Source organism: Strigops habroptila, chromosome 8 (genome assembly GCF_004027225.2).
Source record: "Strigops habroptila isolate Jane chromosome 8, bStrHab1.2.pri, whole genome shotgun sequence".
NCBI classification, from domain to species: domain Eukaryota; kingdom Metazoa; phylum Chordata; class Aves; order Psittaciformes; family Psittacidae; genus Strigops; species Strigops habroptila.
The window spans coordinates 42,956,109-42,976,945 of record NC_044284.2 but is presented as its reverse complement, the minus strand read 5'-3'; the positions used below and the strand labels follow the sequence as shown (position 1 = coordinate 42,976,945).

The 20,837-nt window shown below is 43.9% G+C and overlaps 1 protein-coding gene across 1 annotated transcript; it reads right to left on the bottom strand.

The window, feature by feature from the left end:
- Window positions 1-8,069: 8,069 nt before the first annotated feature.
- On the bottom strand, window positions 8,070-20,170 carry GORAB (golgin, RAB6 interacting). The gene is made up of 5 exons (XM_030495438.1): window positions 20,026-20,170; window positions 18,833-19,181; window positions 16,332-16,433; window positions 14,370-14,510; window positions 8,070-11,757 (listed from the first exon to the last, which is right to left on the bottom strand). Exons 1-5 carry the CDS (start codon window positions 20,087-20,089, stop codon window positions 11,286-11,288), a joined length of 1,128 nt encoding a protein of 375 aa, XP_030351298.1. The 5' UTR covers window positions 20,090-20,170; the 3' UTR covers window positions 8,070-11,285.
- Window positions 20,171-20,837: the final 667 nt, after the last annotated feature.

Below are 20,837 nucleotides of genomic sequence, written 5' to 3'. Positions count from 1 at the left end.
GCCAGCGTAAAACATGAAGCTAATATAAACAGTAGATAGCATGTTCTAGTTAATTCAACACAAAGCAACAGTGTACACACACCTGACCTGGATCATATTTGTCCTGCCAGGTGATTTTGCAATACACAGACTGAGTGTTAATGGTGTGGAATCCTAGCCCCATCTATTGCCCTGACAAGCCTTCATCTAGTGTTTCTTGCTTAAAAAACCCCTCCTGTCAGTTAAAGCTCACGTGCAGCATTCAGAGATACTAATACCATCCTGACAGGTTATTAATGATGAGTTTTCCCTCAGCAATCAGGCTTAAAAATGGAGCCTGTAGGAAAAGGGGTTTATGCCTCTTAGTAGAGATGCAAGAAAGAACACTGATGTTCAGCACAACTACAGAAAAACACCCAGCAGCAGAGTCCCAACCATCAGCTCTGAGTAATGTATGAGGCAAGCAGCCCTTGATCTGCTCTTGACACTAGACCCTACTCATAGCCAACTATCCAGCCTAGTGGAGCTGTAATTTGAAGCAGGTCCCCACTAACCTGAGGCTCTACATCATGTAGCATGCAAATCTAGCACACCTGCTGTGCCAAGGCTAGGACCTATCAGGGCTTTCTCCACCTTTGGCTATAGACATAACATATGCCCTCCATGTCCCATCAGCTCCACTGAGCATCTTGCCGTGATCTTCTCATATAAGGCTCAACATGCAGGATGTACTAAGGCACACTTGTCCTCCAGATACATGCTCTTGTGTCTTCTGAGAGCACCTTCCCCTTTAGCTGCATTCAGAGTCATCACCTGGGTCCCCCACTGCCACAGGCAAACCTGCTGCCTGCTTGTAATCCAGGTAAGACTGCAGTGTTGGATTCACCTCCACCTCAGAATGTATGCCACATCTTACCTTAGACACCTCAACAGGCCTGGCATGCAAATGAAACCAGGGCAGTTTTCCCTCCCTTTCCAACCCATATCTCCAACCCTATGAGACAACTGTCCCTGGACTTCACAGACCTCTGCTGTGTCACAATTCTTCAGAGTCCAACACTACAGACTGTTATCATGCCCCTTGGCCCTGAGAGCAAGGAAAGGTCTAGAGGTGCTACAGCCCCATCTCCTGAAAGCAGTTCAATTATCTGGTGAGGGCTTGACTAAGCTTGGTTAAGTTTATACAGCAGGAAAGTGGCAGTGGCATGCTATCCCCAGCTTACATGGAAACACATCCCAAATGCACAGTCGTAACTGCCTTAGGCTTGCACAAAAATCAAGCGGCCTCTCGTTTCAGGGTTAACTGATAATTTCTACCACAGAAACTCCTGTGTCAGCACCTGCAAGTATTTAAAATTCTCAAGCTTTCTTGAATTTGTTGTATCTGCTTTCAGGTTTTCTGAGCCTTTGTGTCAGATGGTGCTGAGTTTTCAAGCTTTTTCTCCACAGGGATGAGGCCATCAGATGACCCACAGTGTGGACAGCCAGCCAAAACTGTGGAGATGGGATGCACACAGATAGGGCACAGGAAGAAAGCCCTAGAATGGAAGAGGGAAGATCTGGTTGCCAGAGGTTTAAAATGATACTGAGAAAATCTCTAAATTAAGAGTTTGCTAATACTGAACGTGTGGATAGGAATGAAAATTTTAGAGGAGGAGGACTTCCAGGCCTTACTTTATGTTACTGTTAGCAAGGCTGTGCCTAAACAGACCACGTACCTCCTCTGAGCATGCAGTGACTGCAGAGGCAATACCTGAGCAGACACACTGGAGAATTGTGTGGCAGGTTTCCATCTGGGCTTTGCTAATGCGTATCCCAGCACTGATTATAAGAAGCAATCTGACTATCCAGAAAACAAGGAGGCACAAATTTAGTAGAGGAGCCTGGGGAGGTATTGTCAGTACATCCCTTTTAAGGACATAGTCCTGACAGGATGTTTAGCATCTTTTCTTTCTGATAACTACTATTGCTAGGAAAAGCAAACAGAATAAACCCAAAGAAATATCAACCGTTCTTCAGGTCCAAAGCAGAAGCAGGAGTCTTCAAGGCCAAGCAGGACTGAGGAACAAAAACTCTGAGTTGAATTAGTTGTGTACCAGTCAGTCCCATAAGAGAAGCCAAGTTTCTACCTTGCATGAATTCTCTGTGCTCTGGTGTGCAGCTGAGCCCCTGCCGTCCACAGGGTGGATGTTTTAGTGCCTAGCTCTTTTTAACTGGCATATGTTAAGAGCTTTGAATTAGCAGGTGCATAAAAACTGTCAAAAACCACTTAGCTCTCAAGACAGTCTGTCGGTTGCATTAAAAATATGGTTTTATGTAACCACATTCTCTCAACACTTGTTGGGTATTACGGCATGGGAAAGTCACTTGCCCTTTCCAAATGAAAGCAGCGATGTTTCGACTCTCCTGCAGAAAAAAGAAAAAAAGAAAGAAAATGAGAAAGGCTACAGTTCCTCTGATCTTGCCAGTGAATTGCTCCTGTTTTCCACACTAAAGGTAGATTTCTTCCAGCAAAACAGGGCTGGCCTAAAGCTCCAGACTGGAGGCAAGCACCCTGGGAGATTAAAGGGCCAGTGTCTTGCAGCCTTACTGAGCTGGAAATGAGGGATTTTTGACAAATGAATGGGAAGATATCTCACTTTCTGACTGAGGAAATGGTATTTGCTGCAAGTGTAATCTGCGATTAAAAAAAAAAGAAATAAAAAACCCCAAACAAACAGAGTTTTACAGAGGTTTAGAGCTAGGAAAAAAGCTATTTGTGCCCATGTTTCAGAAGAGGCTTAGAAATGGTTTTAGTTCTCACTCTCCCCACCATCACGAGTCCTAAACGTCTGGGATCCCAGAAACAAAAGCATCAGGTTTCCAGAGTGAAGAGAGTTGTAAGACACAGGTCCAGGAGAATTTTTAAAACTCTTGAAAGCACTTCTGAAATCAGTTCCCTTTCAAATATGTGGCAAATACATTAAAGTGGACTTTGGATTAAAGTTTTACTGCGTCTTGATAAAATCCATTTGCACCTTTGATGTGTTTGTGGATTGCAGCCTTTGCAAATGCCTTCCCCAGTGCTCGCCCCCCATCAGGAAGTCTCCCTCTGGCTCTCTCCAGGAATGCCCAGATGGGTTATCATCTGTCACCTCTCTAGAGGTGATTAACTCAAACCAGCTACCTCTGGGGTCACAGACACAGTATGTGAAAGCAAAGATTTCTGAGTGCAAGCATTTAGGGCGTAATGGTGAATGTGGATAACCCCAAAGCCTGTGAGAAGTGGGAAGAACAACAGGAACATGAGCTTCTGAAACTGGCTAATGCTACTGAGCTTTAATTCTATGAATCAAAACACTTCCAGTACCACCCTGTGCTCCCCCACATTCTGCTCAGCCTCATGGCTCTGAAGAGCCCTGGTTATTTCTCTAGCATGGAGCACTAATGGGTCCATAAAGTTTCTCAGCAGCTGCTAGAGGCAATAAAGTGAAACTAGTTGAAGGACAGAAGGAGAAAACTTATTGGTGGCTTAGGATGGTTTGAGAAATGGAAGACTCCAGTGCTGCAGGCAGTTGGGGCAGAGGAGATAGATAGACTAGGTCTTGAAAAGTGTACAGTGATTCCCCCACTATGAAATGCAGATATAGCTTTGTGGATGTTGAGGCCAGAAAGGACCATCATGAATGTCCAAATACAACGGCCGGGATAAGGAAAATATTTTCTAATAGCTTCTCAGGTTCTGCCAGTGAGAGCATAACCCCTAAGAGACTCACAGAGGGGCTGTCACTGGCAATACCAAATGTGCTGAGCAAGTCCAGGAGCGGGAGCCTGCCTGCTTGGCAGTGCGGGTTTCCTGCAAAACTGGTTAATGTCAATGAGACTGATGAACACTCCACAGTAGTTAGAGGATGCAGTGGGATGTCATGGAGAAAAGTCCATTGCTAAATATTTTGATTTGAGGAATGCAGAAAAGAAAACAATTGGTATTTTAGCAGACAGGGTGGTTGTGGTGGGGAGATCAGGAAGCAAGAAGAAAATCCTGCAGGGAACCAGGCATGACTTCTTAAAACAGCTGCAAGATGTTCTTCATGGAGAATCAGAGAAGCGTGTTAGAAAAATGCTGAAATGGACCTGGTATTTTATGAGTGCATCCTCATGCTAAACAGCATCATCTTCTCTGCCATGAGGCTAACCACCAAAACGTGGGACCAGTTCAAGCTCACGCAATAGCAAAGCCAGAGACACAACCACTAGGACACCATCAGCACTACAGACTATGAAATATGCACAATCAGCAACAAGAGTCATCACCTAAACAGCTACAGAACTACTCAAAACATGATGCAGGGTTTTGGTGATACTCAGAAACCTAATTCAGATCCAAATTGGGCAACTTTGAAGAATATGAGGTCTGAATTGGATTAACCCCTCCTTGGAACAGAAAATCTGTCTACTCTGGAATGGGAAAAGTGACCTGAGCCTGCAAAGGGATAGTTGTTTCACTTCAGTGAGCTCATGTTGCAAAGGCAGTGAGTACACTCAGCACAGATTTCAGCACAGGCTCACAGCACGGGTCTCCAGTGACCTTACAGTTTGTTGCCCAAACTAAGAATCTGAGGGATAGGTGATTTGTGCCTTTTTAGCCATACCAGGCAGAGACTAGTGAGGTACGCCTGCTGGGCTCGTGGCTTATGACCTCTTAAGCCTGTGGTAGTGCAACACGTTTCTTCCACATGGAGAAAGAAAGGAAGATATCATGGCTTCCTGAGACACCATCTGCTGGATACCTAGCTCTACCCTTTAGTGAAGGAGTCACACCAAGAGTGACCTTCTGTTATCTGCTGCCTAGGAATGACTTCCAGGGTTCTCCATCCTTAGAATACCAGGTTGGAAGGGACCTCAAGGATCATCTGGTCCAACCTTTCTTGGCAAGCATGACCTAGAATAGATGACTCAGCATTCTGTACAGCCAAATCTTAAAAGTGTCCAAGGTTGGGGAGTCCACCACTTCCCTGGGGAGATTATTCCAATGGCTGATTGTTCTCATTGTGAAATATTTTCCTCTAGTGTCCAACTGGAATCTCCCCAGGCGCAACTTGTACCCATTACCCCTCAATCTTTTCCATGTGACTCCTTGTAAAAAGGGAGTGTCCATTTTCTTTGTAGCCAGCTCTCCTGGGGACATGGTGGTTCACAGCCATATGGAGGCAATGATCAAGAAGGTCAGCTGCCCTTTAGCTATATGGTAGGTAGCTGAAGGGTGCTGCTGGACCTTGTGACTGGAGTGCAGCCAGGGCCTCACTTTATACTAATTGCTAGCAAGACACCTCATGAGATTGCTAAGCCTGAAGTTTATGGAGTGACTGTCCTTTGTTCTACTACCTCCTTTACTGGCTCTTTGAAGGAGGAAGCTATGTATGTGAAATAACTCAGTGGGGTCTCCTTCAGGACATTTAGGTACTAGTGCAGAAGTAACATATGGTCAGCAATTACGCATGTGGAGCTGCTCGTGGTGCTCATCAGTGATGCCTTGACTGCTGCTGTTCTACTACAAACCTGTTGCAGTATTAAAGAGTCCCAAGCCACAGTGAATTCAGAGCAAGCCTTCCTAATAAACAATCAGACAGATCTTGGGTTCAGTTTGGCCCTGCATTATCAGATAATGCCTGCAAACCAGAACAAAGACCCATTACTCCGCACCACAGAGAAAAGAAATGTCAGAGAGACATTCAAAGGGTCACATTCAGCACTGATAAAAAGAACATGAGAGGATCATACCAGATGATTCTATGTTCAGATACATCACCAGCACTACCAACTGCTTCAGAGACAAGCAAGAAACCTTACACAGGGAAAGTTAAAGAGTCCCCGTTATTCAGGGATTTATTTATGACCCATTTTTCATTTTAATTACCCACAAAGAAATTAAAGTTGGTTCAGGTGTTTTTGTCTTACTCAGCTCCAACCCTTGAAACCAGACTCAGGGAGGACAACGGTTTCAGCCCATGGATGATTGGGGTGAGCAGTGATTCTGTTCCTTAATTCAATCACCTTTCTACATCCTCCCCCATTCTGCTAAATGCAAGAGACTAAAAAAAAAAATCCCTACCACTGCAGTTTTCACGCTGGATGACTTATGTCTACTTCAAAGGCATCACAAGGCACAAAACAGGCTCTTCCAGCTCTTGGGGTTTCATTCTTTGCTGTGAGGAATCTCCAACCTTTTGTCTTACCACCTGCTCAGATGAATCCCAGCACTCCTCCAGAGGACTGGGCTGAATTAGGCTTGCAGGACAACCTGTCCCATCTCAATTATCCAGCAGCCTCCAGAAAATAGCACAGCCCTTACATGGTGTAGCCCTGGAAAAGGGAGTCATGCATTCACTACACAGCTCTGAAGTACAAACGCAATGCCCTGGCCCCCACACATGCTTTTGAGTCCCAGATATCACCTCAAACAGCATCCCTGCTGCTGCTAGACTTTCTGAACACCATTGCCTATTCAAACAGGACACCATCCACGTCTTCTGAAGGATGGTGTGGCATGGGATGCTGACACTGTTATATCTCTGCCATACGAGGCCTACTTTACTTACTGTGCAAGAGCAATTTCTCCCAGTTCTCACCTCTCGCACAGATGTGCCAGGTGTGAAAGCCAGTTCAGACATTAAAACCCACTGCTCAGCTCTAGCAGTGTGGAAAAATAAAATCACTGGCTGGTCAGACAAACAAGCAGGTGGGAGTGGTATGGACAGAGGCAGGAGAGACAAAGTACTAAACCTGCTCAGTGCTCTCAAGGGCCTCATTATACTGATTTATGTTTAGCTAATTGAGAAAATGACTCTAACTACACAATCCAGGCCCTAATTCAGAAAGGCCCAAGCTTTTTAGTGTCTCTACCTGTGTTTTAAAAGGCATGATTTAAACCCTGTAACTAACAGGCTGCCAAAGGCAAGGATTTGAAGGATCTAATGTCCTATCATGCTGAGGGGGTGAGGCTTGGCTAACTTCTCTCGTTACTTGGTCTTTCCCCACTGACGTAGAAGTTTGCTGCTGGGACATAAATCAGGAGAAATGATGAAGGAAACCAGTCTCGTGCCCCATCAAAGGAGCCAACACTCGCTTTAATAGGACCATGCAGACAAGCCTAAATAGGGCACTTAACAAGCATGTGGTTTCTATAATACCAGCCCACATCTCTACACCCTGTTTGCACTGCCACTGGCAAAACCCTTTGTCCTTTGCACACCACACCTATATCCACAGAATTAGAAAAGGGATCATGCAATAATACCAAAGTGTTGAACATACAATTTCTGGGTTGGATCAGGCCTGCAGATAAATTTTATCTAGCTCTCAGCAACTGCATGAACCTTTATACTCAACTACGGCATGAACAAGAGTGGAGCACAGAGACCCAAGACACTGTGTCTACACAGAATCACACAAAAGTACCAAACTCAGTCCAGCACCCACAGATGCTCAAAGATCCCACATGAGGGGTGTCTGGTAAAGTATCAGGCCTCAGGCTGAGACAATCATATCACAGGGGTTTTGATCCAAATTTGAACCTTGACAAAAGGATGTTAGGAGCAGAAAGTCTACAGATCCTACTGTCCTAAGCAGAAAATGCAGAATGGAAGGAATCCCAGCATGGGAGACAGTTCAGCAGTGCTCTGCCCCCTTCTTTGGTTCCAGAACTTCCCCAGAATAGGAAAACTGTCCCATGAACAATCCTTTCTAGCACATTCTTTATACAGCTGGTGGGGAAACACAGTACCCCCAACCACTAGGCCAGTCACTACTTTCCATTGTTACTAGTTTTTCCTCATTCAGTTTAGATGGGATACAGGCTCCAACAGAAGACACTACTGCATCACAGAAGGTATTAGGCAGAATAGCTGAGAGAGAACTTGCATATCTCCCCAGACAGCTACCCTAAGCTGAAACCTCTTACGAGCCCAACTTCATCTGGCTGGATATAGAATCAGATTGGGGATTGTCCAAGTGTTTTACACCATGCACTAGACATTCATGGGAACCCCAGGCTGAGCCATGACCATCTGTGCTCATTTAAACACTTCTTGACAGAGGTGGGAGTGTTATTCTCAACATCCTGGCCAAACTGCAACATGGGCAATTATAACATGCTTTGTAAGATTCTCACGGCAGTATACATCGGTGGTTTCCACTTCTCATAGTGGTAATGTGGTGGCCAAACACAGAAATGGCTACATTGCCACAGGAGATTGCAAGTCTCCTGTGATAAGCCCTGCAGCGTTACTGTCAGGTATCACTATTTTCCTTGCCGTGGGTGTTCAACCCCAGCACACTCCACATTCAGATTTCTACCTGTACCTGCAAGAGGCCTTCACTTAAAAATGCACCCACCCATTCCTGATCTATGCTGAACTTTTAATTTTTCAATTTTTCTGAAGAGATACACCATTCTAACTGAGTGGACAGCACACCTGCCTTCAATGCACTCCAGTGACAACAGCAACAAATATTGTCAGATGTATCAGCTACTCCAAAGGTAGAAATGGCTTTTGCTTGAAGACCCTCAATTCCAACTGTTCTCTTTCCTTAAAACAAGGGAAAAAACGCAACCCTTTTGTTGCACCAAAATCATCTCCTGGCATTTCTGACCAGCACACATGTTGTTACAATTATGACTGGACTGCTTGGCTCCGGCATAGGGGGAATGTTAAACCGGCATACTGGCACCCATCAAAACATTTGAGAACTTCCAAAGTGGAACTGACACCATGGTAGTGGTTTATATCACATGTCAGAGAAAGGCTTCATAACTCAGATCAAACAATTTAACTCTTGCACTCCCTGTCTAGAGAGAGCGACCAAATGTTAGGCTACCTATTGTACTTCACATGGCTGCTTCATGTGGCTTCCAGCCAGTTCACTTCATTTTGCAAGCTCAGAAGTTAGACAGATAGAACTGGGCCGAACTTCGATGAGGGACTTGTAAGAGAGCAGAAACTGCTGATTGTAACAACAGCATCTTCCCTATCAGGCAGAAACAGCACCAGCACTGTCAGGATGGCACACAAGAATTTTTCAGTTTCTAAGTAGTTTTGTTGGATATAAACTTACTCCCTTCTAGGAAACTCCTATTCTTAAGTAGTTATCAAAAAGAACTTTGGACTTACAAATTTTTGCCTTTTTTGTTTGAGGAGTTCAAACAGTAATCTTACCTGTGATAACAAGGTGCATTCAGAAGGACTATTTTAACCACATTTTAACCTACTTGAGAACCACAAATTATATGCAAAATGTATGCATGTGCTTCCTGTAAATACCATTACAATTCAACTCTTCTGTCAGATGCTCTTCTGTATGTCCCCTGATGAGCTGAATACAATTGTAACGAGGAACAGACCTATCCACTAGGACTTAGACTCTCTTGAGGAGCAACTGGGGACAGCTGCAGAGGATGGAAACAAGAATGGTACAATTAAATTATTATTGCACTTACTGGTATCCAGTTTTGAAAGCCATAATCAGGTTGCTACAAGCTGTTCTGCAACTGCAGACAGAGCAAAGGAAGTCAGTCACAATTTTATCACAATACAGTAAAATTTTCAGCTTTTAAACCAGTTCTTCCTGCAAAGTAACAGGGAATGCAGTGTATGAGCAGCAGTAGAGCAGTGCTTCATACATATCTCAAATATTATTTTGGAGTTTTCTAACTTCAATCAGCCCTGATTATGCACAGCTAGGAAACAGATTTATCCCTCTTTCTCTCTGTATTGGACTCATCAGTAGAGATTTTCCACTGCTGCCTTGGGCCACAGTTAGTTGAAAAGATTCCTGCCAAGCCATATCCTCCCATGTCTTTGCTTCATACATTTTTGTATTTTGGAATGGCCTTTTTCAAGGATTTACTTTCACACAGTGGCAAGTTGCCAAAGGATATATCTGATTCTGTCATTTATCTGCTCCTGTGGAAAAATAATCCTGAATACGTGTGTCAGATATCACAACTGAAAGTAAACACACTGCGTAGAAGATGCACTGATTTATTAATAGAATAAAAATGAAATGTAGTGACATGTTTTTCCACTATTAAAGCCACAGAGACAATCAGTGTCCCATTTATATACTTGATGGCATCATTCAGTAATTCATTCATAAACTCTGACTGACATGTTCAGGTCAGGTATTACAGAAACCATTTCCACAATGAAAGCAGCCTTCCTCTGTTACAAAGCAGTTAACTATGAATACAGTCCCCATGGTTCGCAGCTGCGATCAGTCTATGGGAGGTTTGCCTATGTCCTCTATTTTAATTCCTGAGACTTTGTCCACCTGGAATAGCTTTTTAAAGCCTTTCAGTGGCAACAGAGCAAACCAGCTGAACTTCTTGTGGGGTACACACCCGCACCTCAGGCAAGAAAATGCATTGGATGTTATACGAAAATGGGCTCAATTCCAATATCCTGTGGGAATTATTCATTTCAAGATCCCTGGCTAATTATTGGAACTTTGAGGCAACTATGACAGAGGAAATATGTTTGTAATGGAACAGCTTTAATTGTAACATACTTTCTTTTGTGTGTTTCTACTTCTACATCATACATTCTACAATGTCTTAAACCGTAAACCATAATTTTTGTTAAATCATAGCTGCTGTGATTTCATAGATAATAATGCTAGCAATACATAGCTTTATCTGATCTAGTGTCATCTGGAAGAAATAGGCAAAGTGATAAACAGGAAATATTACAACTGACTTTGCAATTTGCCTTAATATGTGAATTTCCTTTAAATCAGGAGAGAGTATCAGCTACGAAGACAATTAAAGCAAGCACTTGGGTTTCACAGAATTAAAAAACATTGAAAACTGATCCCTTACAGATACAAAGGAAGACAAACATCCTAACACAGTTGTCAGGCGACAGAATGTGTTCAGGAGCATTCTAAGGTGTGATGTTCCCTCCTGTAGATACGTACCTCCTGCACACTGTTTGCAATAGGTATCTACAATAGCAATATGCTGAAAGCCTTTGGAAGAACCCTACTGTTTGCTTCCAAGTATCCTGTTTCAGGAAGGTATAAAGCCCCATGAAAAGCTGGGCATTAGAAGATGAACTTAAACCAGAATGATGATGACAGATGGTAAACCCCAAAAGGGAGTCTTCTGAGGAAAAAAAAAAAAGGCACCTTTAAAATTTGAGAACCATATTAAAGGAAAAGAGAAATTAAGTGCATATTACTGGCACTGCAGAAGCCCAGATAACATATAGCACACAAGCCTGCAGAGAGTATACCAACCATAACCAGCTGGCTTATCTGAACATAGTAAGTCATGTAGCAGAACAAGCTGGGGGGTTTCCTGGAGTCACATTTACTGCTTGAGTTTGGCTGGCCATATTGGAGAGCAATTTGGTACCAGAGTTTTGAGACTGAAGCAACTGTTCAGAAACAGCAGTAGAAGCAACAGAATGATTAGCGTGTTCATTCTCCTGCACCGTAACACTGGGAGTGGGGTTTTCCTTAGCTGTCCCAGCATGACTGTGTGACTGGCTGGCTTGCCTCGCTGCTTCTGCCTCCTGCTGCTGCAGCATCCGCTCCACCTCTATCTCAAGTTCCAGATTTTCCTCATCTGCCTCCACTTCCAGCTGCTGCATTAACTCCTCCAGCTTCCTGGCCTTGCGAAGTTCATTCTGCTGTATGATTGTGCACAGGTGCTCCGTGAGGTGCTCCTTAATCTCTGTCTTGTGTTGGAGGTCCAGCTTGGCTGCCACATACTCCGACTCAGCCTTATCATACCGCTTCCTGCAAAATCATCATTTCTAGTGGGTTAATTCTCAAAACACTTTACAATCTGACACATTGACAGATACTTTAAGCATCCCTGAAATGCAGTGTGCTCTGCAATGCATTATGCCAGCTATTCATGACATGCTGCTAAGTTAGTAAAAGGGAAGAAAGTGTGAATTGATCAAATCTTATCCTCTTGACACATTAGCCTCTTCACTGCTGCTGTATTCCAAGAGTTAATCTGCTTGTCTGAAATCTGAATCACGAACAAGCATTTTTACTGCCTATGTTAAGAGATGCATCACCAGCAGCAGAAAGAAATCATCAGAATTGTAGTGCTTTCACACTTCTAATGAACACCTATCTAGTGAACTGAAACACTGCAAAACAGTTTCGTGGTTTTTCTAATCGAGCCATCCACCTGACAGATACAGATGCTACCATGGTGCTCTACACATTTACATTCAGATCTGGTCTAAAATTCTACCCTTCCAGCCACCCATATGTATGTTCAGAAAATCATCAGCAGCACAGATTGACACAACATATGACATCAATAGTGATCACAACTTTTGCATGGCAACAAATGTAGAATTTTCTTGTAAGCATCCACCCCACACACACCTGCCAATTTGCACCTCTTGTCATGCAAATATAGCAAAAAATAAATATTCCAAATATTTGTTGAGATTAGCATATCCAGAATATCTAGCACTTTAATGGTTGGTGACCACATTAGTGCTGCATTTTCTACTACATTCAGTGAATCCATACATTCTGATTTACTTAGTAGAAAGACAGATGCAATCTTGCTCATCAGGAAAGGGAACATGCAAAAGGTTTTGCAGAATCACTACATGACATATCTTACAGAGCATTCATAAAACTAATATTAGTAAGGTGGCTGAATAAAGAATCCAGCTGTTTTATGAAACCAGCTTCAAATATCTGGTTAAACGAAACAACGGAAAGATAGGAGAAATCCCTTGCTTAGGGAAACAGAAGGAAATAAGACATAGAAACCCCTTCCCAAATCTGTTCTGTTATAATCACAAAACTTTGACCCAGCTGTAACGGCTATGTCTGCAGTGTGCAGAAGATGCCCGCTTATGTTTCCCTTTCAAGAAAGTAAAGATTTCCCCAGCTGAGGTATCTGAAATGGAAAAACTAATGCTATCCTGGAAGCTTTTGCATAGCTAAACCTTTGGGCTGAATTCACACATATTCTTCATATCATATTTATGAAAATTGCATTCCACAGCAATTGTCAAATGCCCCTAGCTATGTACGTGTTCAGGACTATCTAATAATGTGCTTTTTGACCTAATGAAATTATTTGTGTTTTAGCCCTAAAACATAAGGCAAGAACTAAAAAACTGCTTAAAGAGACACCAATTAAAAGTAAATCAGCTTTGGCTCATAATGCATAAAAACTATAACACCAAAGTACCTAACTCATGTTTCCAAATCCCTCCCTCACAAAAAGACAGACTTGCCAAATTCATGAAAGTCATTAAGTATTTTGTAAAGTTCATCATCCTACCAGCATGCCCTTTTGTTACCTTCATGAAAAATTGCTTTCTAAACATCAGAGCCACTTGTGTTATACACTTATAAGAGATCAAGCATTTCAAATAGACAAATTATTACAAAATTTTGGTAAGGAAATTTCCACAAGCACTTAATGGTTTTAGAAACCAGACTTTAACCTAAAATAGATGGAAATGTTTTTCCTCTTGGGGGTTTGAAATTCTCTATTCATAGGAACTCAGCTACTGAAACTACAGTAGTTAATCTTAGATATTTCAAATGATAATTACACAAAAGAAATACTTATTTTTTAGCTACTGCTGCTATTTTTTTAAAGACTAATTGCTACGTTTATTGGCCTGTGGTCAACGTATAGCAGAAGTCATAAGGAGAAATATACGTTTAACACATTGAATCGTGAACCAAAAACCGCAACTGAACATTTCCATTTTATTAAATGGCTACATAAACATGCTGATGTTTATCTACTGATGTTGTGGTTTACCCACAACTAATAGGGTGTTCCGATTAATTTCTTGCATTTAAGGAACTCATCAGAACCAGAGCGATTAAAGGCACATTGTGAAGGATGAAAGCTTGCTTTTTCCTTCAATTTTTGGTCCCAGTTCCAAAAGCACTTCAGCAGTGTTACATGTTTTAAGCTTAATTGGTCCCATTGATTCCAACAGGACCAGAGCTGTCATCAACAAGCAAGTTTCCCTGAAAAGGACTTTCCTTTTAGGAATTTAAAAAAACCCAACTCTCTCCCCCCGAGAAGAAATAAACAACCTTGAAACAATAAAGCAGGGCTTATGGACAACCGCACAGTTAAAGCAGTAAAGTATGTCTCGTGACAGCATGAAGCTGGAAAGCACAGTCTGCAGTCAGAAAACCTCTTCAGTTTCCAGATTCCAAGGGAAAAATTAGGGAACAAAAAGCACACTTCTGCCTCAAGATTTGAAAGCCCCCCAGACTGTGACCACTTTGACTACACATTACTACAATGACATAACTCCATTACTGCTTTGGTGACAGGAAACAGCATTTTTTCTCTCCACTCAGGCAGGCCTATTCCCTCCTCCCTGTCTGTCACCTACCGGGCATAGGAGTAGTCCAAGCTGGCCTGATCAATGCGGTTCCGCAGGATGCCAATGTCGGCAGATACCATGTCATCCAGAGCTTGTAACTCCTTCTGAATCCTTTTTAGTTTCACTGTTTCAGCTTGAGTTCTTTTGGATCTGCAAAAGGAGGATGCTTTTTTTTTTTCTTCCTTTTCAAGCCTCTCTTCTTGACACAACAGGCCCCATTTCATTTGCAGAGCAACTTACTTCTTTAAGAGAAGGTTTCTCCTTCACAATTTAAGACTTTTGATCTTTTTTAATATCCACAGGGATCTAAAATGCCTGCTATTAACGGACTATGGCAAAATTATGTAATGACTATAATCAAAGCGCCTAAAATGGATTGTGTTTCTTTACTGTGGAAACACACAAGAAGCTGCTGTATCTAAGTAGTTCTCAGTGTAAGGAAACAGGAAATGGCTTGGGGGGGAAGCATGAGGGGGAAGGGTATTTAGCCCTACAAATATCCCCTTTCAAAGAAGCCCAGTTAGTAGGGGCCAAAAAGTCACCTAACCTAAGCTTGATTTCCATTTTGTAAAATTATTCCCAAAAGGCCTAGCCAAATCCCAATGAAGTCAATGGAAAGTTTTACATCAAACACAAAGGACTTCAATCAAGCCTTATGCAACCTTTTTCAACTCAGTTTATTCATTCCTAAATTCTGAAAACTAAATGTTGCTAAGGGCAGCAAGCTTTGATGGATTTCACTCCCAAACAAGCTAAGTAACAAGCTTTTACATCAGGTCACTTTGCTGTCATTCATCACCAACAGCAAAACCATGGTTTTCAGCCACTGCCTAAGCCCCCAAATCAGATACTTGAAAACAAGACTAGATGTGGTCTTTATCATCTTTAAGGTCCCTTCCAACCCAAACCATTCTATGATTCTATGTGTAGGAAATAACACCATCTCTCATCAGACCAGGTGATGCAGGTGGAGAGAAACAGGCATCCTATAGTACTGTTGAGAGACTGAAGGCGGTCTTTGAATGTCAGACATAACTATCACCTTCCAAGTTCTCCTCTCTATCTCACGCTCTGCTTCCAGGAGGAAGGACCCAGCCTCGTGGTCATACCCATGTTTGGTGTCCTAGAGTGATTCAGATCAAATGTGTTTTATCTCTGCCTCGCAAAGGAAAACAAAACCTTCAGAACCCCAAAGACAATTTTCTGCACGGTACTGGCTGTGTTCGCCTGTGCTACCCGAGAGCTTTGATGCACAGGACATAATACATATCTGGAAGAGCACTGTGAGCCTGAAAGCTTCACACCTCCTTCCTTGATACCGTGTTATCAGCAGCTCTAATACCCTTCCCTACATACCTTCCCTTCCCTTAGTTGTAAACTATCTCGGTGTACAACACTGCACAATGCCTAAAGTATGGTCCCCTGAAGAGCAAGAAGTAACAACTGTAAGAACATGTGAATTTTTATAATTTCTAATCAGCCAGAGGTACAATGGTACCTTCTTAACGTTGATCATGTTCTCTTTTCAACACTTTTCACATACTAATATGAAAAAGTCAAAAGCCCAAACAGACATAGTTATAGTTCCCCTATAGGAATCAAATAAACTTTCCTCAAATCCAGTGAAAACAAATCAGGCACAGAGCAGGGATAAGCATCTGAGCACCCCAACATCCAAATACGCCCCTACTAACAGGCACAAGGACTTCAGTTAATTCTCAAATTCTGTGATAACTTTTCCATCTGGGCACAGAGCTGCAGCTTTGGAAGAGTGAAAAGCTTGTCACAACTTCTTAGCCAGCACTTGTCATCAAAGGGAAATGTCAATCACAGATGCTCATTTGTGGAGCAGTACATACAGAGCACAGAGAAGAGGAAAAAGTGAGATTTAAATAGAAGATATGCAACTAGTCACAGATGAAAAGTAATCCCTTCCTCAGCCTCAGCCCATGCTGTAGCAGAGCCCCTTACCTCTCAGCAATAGCTTTGGCCAGGAGTGCCTTCTTGCGTTTATTCTTCTCTTCTATCAACCGTTGCTCTTGCTGGAGGATTTCCCATCGAGATTTTTCCTGCCTGCTCATTGACAAGAAGATTAAAATTAACAGAAAGTTCATTTCTCCACCTGTTCCCCAAATGACACAAATATTCACCATCACATTTCCTGAAGCAAACTCTAAAAATGTCAAAGGAACAATAAACAGGTTTTGGTTCTGAGGAAAGAAGAATCATCTGCAAGAAGTCTTTCAGACCAATAAAACACTTCCAGATGAAATGTGATGATCAGAACAAAAATATTCGTAAGCAAGTAAGCTGCTGGTTAATTCAACTTTGCTGGAAGAAGGAGCATGGAGCACTTTTTCAGAAATGGATGGAATTTTTCATTTAAGGATGTGCTTCCCCACTAGGTAGAAGCAGTTTCAAGTTTCTCGTCCTGCTACTAGTCACATCTGTTCAGTCTGCCAACACAGCCTCTTTTTTGGAAATGTTTTTTCCATAAAACAGATCATTTCACAGGTCTGTTTTACAATACAGCCTACAGATAATTAAACTGGTACAAATGAAAGACTGGTAAAAGTTACAGTGAAAATGAGCAACAAGGAAGAACATGAATTCAGTTTCGCCACCAGGGAAAGAGTTATACGGATTCCATTTCCTAGGCTACATTTACTAAGAGATACAACTAGTCCCAGAGGATGGAAGGCAAGGGGACACAACATGCACCAACACAGCTGAGCAGGATTAAGGAGACACAAAACTTGCTTTGCCGCTTTTCTACCCTGTTGTATTCTTCAGTCCTCTTTCAAGAAGTCTCAGTTTAAAAATAGTTTAGCTTAAAAACACCGAAGTAACTCAGCTATGTTACTTTTAACTTTATCTGCACAAGAATATCTCTTCAGAGTTCTCCTCAACACCCTATTCCTACAACTTCATATAGAGAAATATTTTCAGTAAGATTAAATTCAAGTGCAGAGGCTAAAATTAATCCAGCAGATTCAGGGGGTGGTTGTTGCAACTAAGTGTCATTTGCTCCCCACAGAGGGAAAAACATCTCTGCAAAGCTTTAGCTATCTTTTTCCCAGTCAAACAGTGTCTATTTTTCCACTACCAAGAAGGAGCTTAGCAGCCAGTACTACTGGTGAGCTGCACCCACACGAGGAATTTGGCACTGCTTTTCAAAGTGCTGCTCTTCTGCTGAAGGGACAGCTATCTGCAGGTAGGTGATTCCAGCCAGGAGCTGGGCAGGTAAATGGCAGCATCATGGCCAGCAGCTGCAGCCTCTCAAGGTACACCTCTGCAAAACAGAACCTCCTGGATCCTTTTGAGTTTTGAATTTGAGAGAAGCTACAAGCTGCTTCACCACACAAGCGCTGCTGACTGCCGCAGTCCTGCCTCTCCAGCAGGAAGCACCTTCAATCGCCTCTGAGATCCTACAGACAGATCTAACCAGCCACCGGGTCTGGCACACCACACCTGGAAAGCTGCTGATCCCTGCTTTGGGGGAATACAAATGATGCAAGGAAGTTTAGAGGCCAGCTAGTGTTTGTTGATTATATTGGGCAGAAAAGTTTGGACCTGCATAGCAACTCAAGGCTGCAGCAGCATTGTTTTAAAAATAAAATGTTTTAAAAATAAACTATATGCCCTAGAAAAAGAATTCATCCTTTTGCCCCTCACACCTTGCTTTGCCTGCCAAGGAAGAAAATAAAATTGGCATGTGGATACATACAGGAAAACATCGAGAGGTAAAACCAAGTAATTTCTCACACTGGAAATGACTGCCCTCTCTAGCAGTTAGGCTACCATCTGAATTCTGGGTGATGAACTAGTGTAACTGCCACATTCAATCAGATACCCAGAGAGCCATGTTCAGTACTTTTTCCTTTCTCTCTCTTACATATAGCAGTTTGATGCTTCCGTGGGAGACAGGCACCCCACTGTTGGCTGATGCACAGGGTGAGAACCTTGAGATTGGTCTCATCTCGAATCATAAAAGCTAGAGAACTGCTTAAATCTGAAATTTTACCTCCTCATCAACACTTTTGGCATTAACAAATCTGCAGCAATATTGTAAAGGGAACACAAAGTTACACAAATCATAGTATATGCACTCCCAAAAGGGCTTTTTGTTGTGGCTGCTGGCTTGCACATACAGCACGATGGTGAGATTAAGTCTTCATGAACCATTAACACAGTCCTACATCTTGGGCACTTTATGATATACAGATCTACTGCCATAAGAAATTACCCGAAGACAGCATGGTGCTAATCTGCATGGATTACGCTACAGAATTAGGTCCTGAATCAGGTTTAACACAACTAGATATGAAAACCAAAGGTTCAGTGCAGAGACAGTAAACGTGATCTCTCAAACCTTCCTATTAGAGACAGAAAAGTTCACTTTAATTCACAATAAAAGAATGAATGAATAAAGAACAACAAAACCCATCCCCTGATTTTACCAACTTACTAACAATTCCACTTTCTTTTTTTCTACTTTGGAGTTGGGCTTTGCAGGGCGGGTCTGGGCGCTGCCACTGCCATTACAGGGATCGACCGGTGTCACTTCCTTCTGCTGGTCTCGGTTGTCATTTTGCCTTTGATCTCCTGCTGAAGGAGGATGAGGTGGCAGCACAGGCTGCTGAGGATTACAAGGCTTCTGTTTTGGTACAGAAAGTAACTGCTCAGGAGGAACAGAGGCTGCTCCACCCTGCAGTCCCAGCTTCTGACACTGCTGCTGGAGTGCTTTTTCTCGCTGGGATTGCTTCCGACTCTTATTCACAGTGTGGGGGCGACGCTGCTGCTCTGAGGGTTCATACAAACCTACCAATGGATGAGAGGCAGAACCAGGATTAAAACCAAATCTTAAGATCACAGACAGACTCTGTGAATAAGCTTTTCTGGGCAAGCAAACTGGTGCAAAACCAACATAAGGAAAAGACATGCCAGGGTGTCAAGGGAAGGCAACACAGGGGTAAACCCAGGAACCTGGAAATATTTTGTTAGCCTAAGAATCAAGAGTTTTAAAGGATGTGAAAATCCAAAATGAGAAGAGGGAGGAATAAGAGGCCTGGACTACCAGGACTAAAGGAAGAGCCATAGGTAGGAGTGAGGCAACTCTTAGGGCAATCACAGAGAGATGGATCTAGAAGAGTCCCAGACAGTCTGGTGGGCAAACTGGGGGTTTATAAAGAGAAGAATAGGGAAGAACAAGTTGACAGACAAGGAAGAGGTTAGGAACATGGGTGGGGTAGTGAACAGGAAGATGTAGGTGCAGGACAAGGGGCTAGGGCATCTGGAAATGTGACAGAGATTTGCGGGTTGAGAGACAGAGGGGCTGGCTGGGAGACAGACGGGAGCAGCGAGAGATGGAGTCTGGGACAGGAGGGGACGAGGGACTGGCTGGGGAAACAAAGAGCTCCCTGGAGAACCAGAGGTGTTTGATGCGGGGATGGTCTGGAAGAGCTGAGGGGATGGACAGAGGCGTGTATGTGGGGAGCTGAGGGGCCGGAGGCAGGTACAGCTGCGGCAGCTGACTGGGTGCCGAGGGCCCGGAAGCTCCTCCGCGCCGCTCCCAGCCCCGCTGCCCGCCGCTAACCGGGTCAGGCACTGCGGCCGGCCCGGTCCGGAGCCCCGGCCCCCGCCAGAGCCCGGTCGCGGTCCGTACCTGGGCGCTGGTCCCGCAGGCGCCGCAGCTCCTCCTGCGAGAAGCCGGCCCAGTCCTCGGCCATGGCGCTTCCTCCTTCCGCTGACGGGGCGCCACGGCAGGCAGGGCCCGCGGCTGCCCCGCCACCGCCGCCCGCTCTCCGCAGGCGAACGCCGCGGACAGCCCCTGCCGGCAGCGCCGGGGGGGCCTCTCGCCGCCACGGCAGCGCTGCGGGGGCGGGGCGAGGAAGATGGCGGCGTGGGGGGACGGGGAGGTGGCAGAGGCAGAGAGCGGGTTCCGGAGGTGACGGGGCGCTCACCGGCGGGGCAGCCCCAGCGCCCAGTCGGTGGGCCAGAGCTCCTGGCGCTCGGCACACGGCATGTGCAGCTCCGTTGTGCGTGAGGCGCTGCACGGGGCACCTTCCAGTGCGATGCATAAAGAGCTCAGTGAGTCCCCGCTAATGAGGCATAAATGAAGAGGAGAAGCCGCTCGCAGATAGAGCAAGCATCAGAGAGCATCACCACACACACACCTCCTCGTCATTTATGATTTGTAATTAAGCAGTTACAGGAGCAGGTGAGATGCCTGCTCCAGCACATCTAGAACTGTGTTTGGAGGGGATACAGAGCACGTCTTTGGGACCCGTGCAGTAAGGGAGCAGTGAGGCAGGGACATTGCACAGCTAGGTGGGTGCTGATGTTCTTTAGTGAGTTAGAGGGACACCACCATGAGGAAATCAGCAAGGAAAAGGGGTTATTTTACCCGTGGTGATGTTTCTGAAGGTCTGCTTTGACCATTATGCAAAACAGATGCACACACATACTTCCATCATT

Bases quoted from the DNA above. Each gene is read 5' to 3' on its own strand.
- GORAB (XM_030495438.1), bottom strand. From the start codon at position 20,089: ATGGCCGAGGACTGGGCCGGCTTCTCGCAGGAGGAGCTGCGGCGCCTG. The intron at 19,182-20,025 runs GTACGGACCGCG...ATCCATTGGTAG, and splicing joins CCTGCGGGACCAGCGCCCAG to GTTTGTATGAACCCTCAGAG. The intron at 11,758-14,369 runs GTAGGTGACAGA...ATGATTTTGCAG, and splicing joins TTGGACTACTCCTATGCCCG to GAAGCGGTATGATAAGGCTG.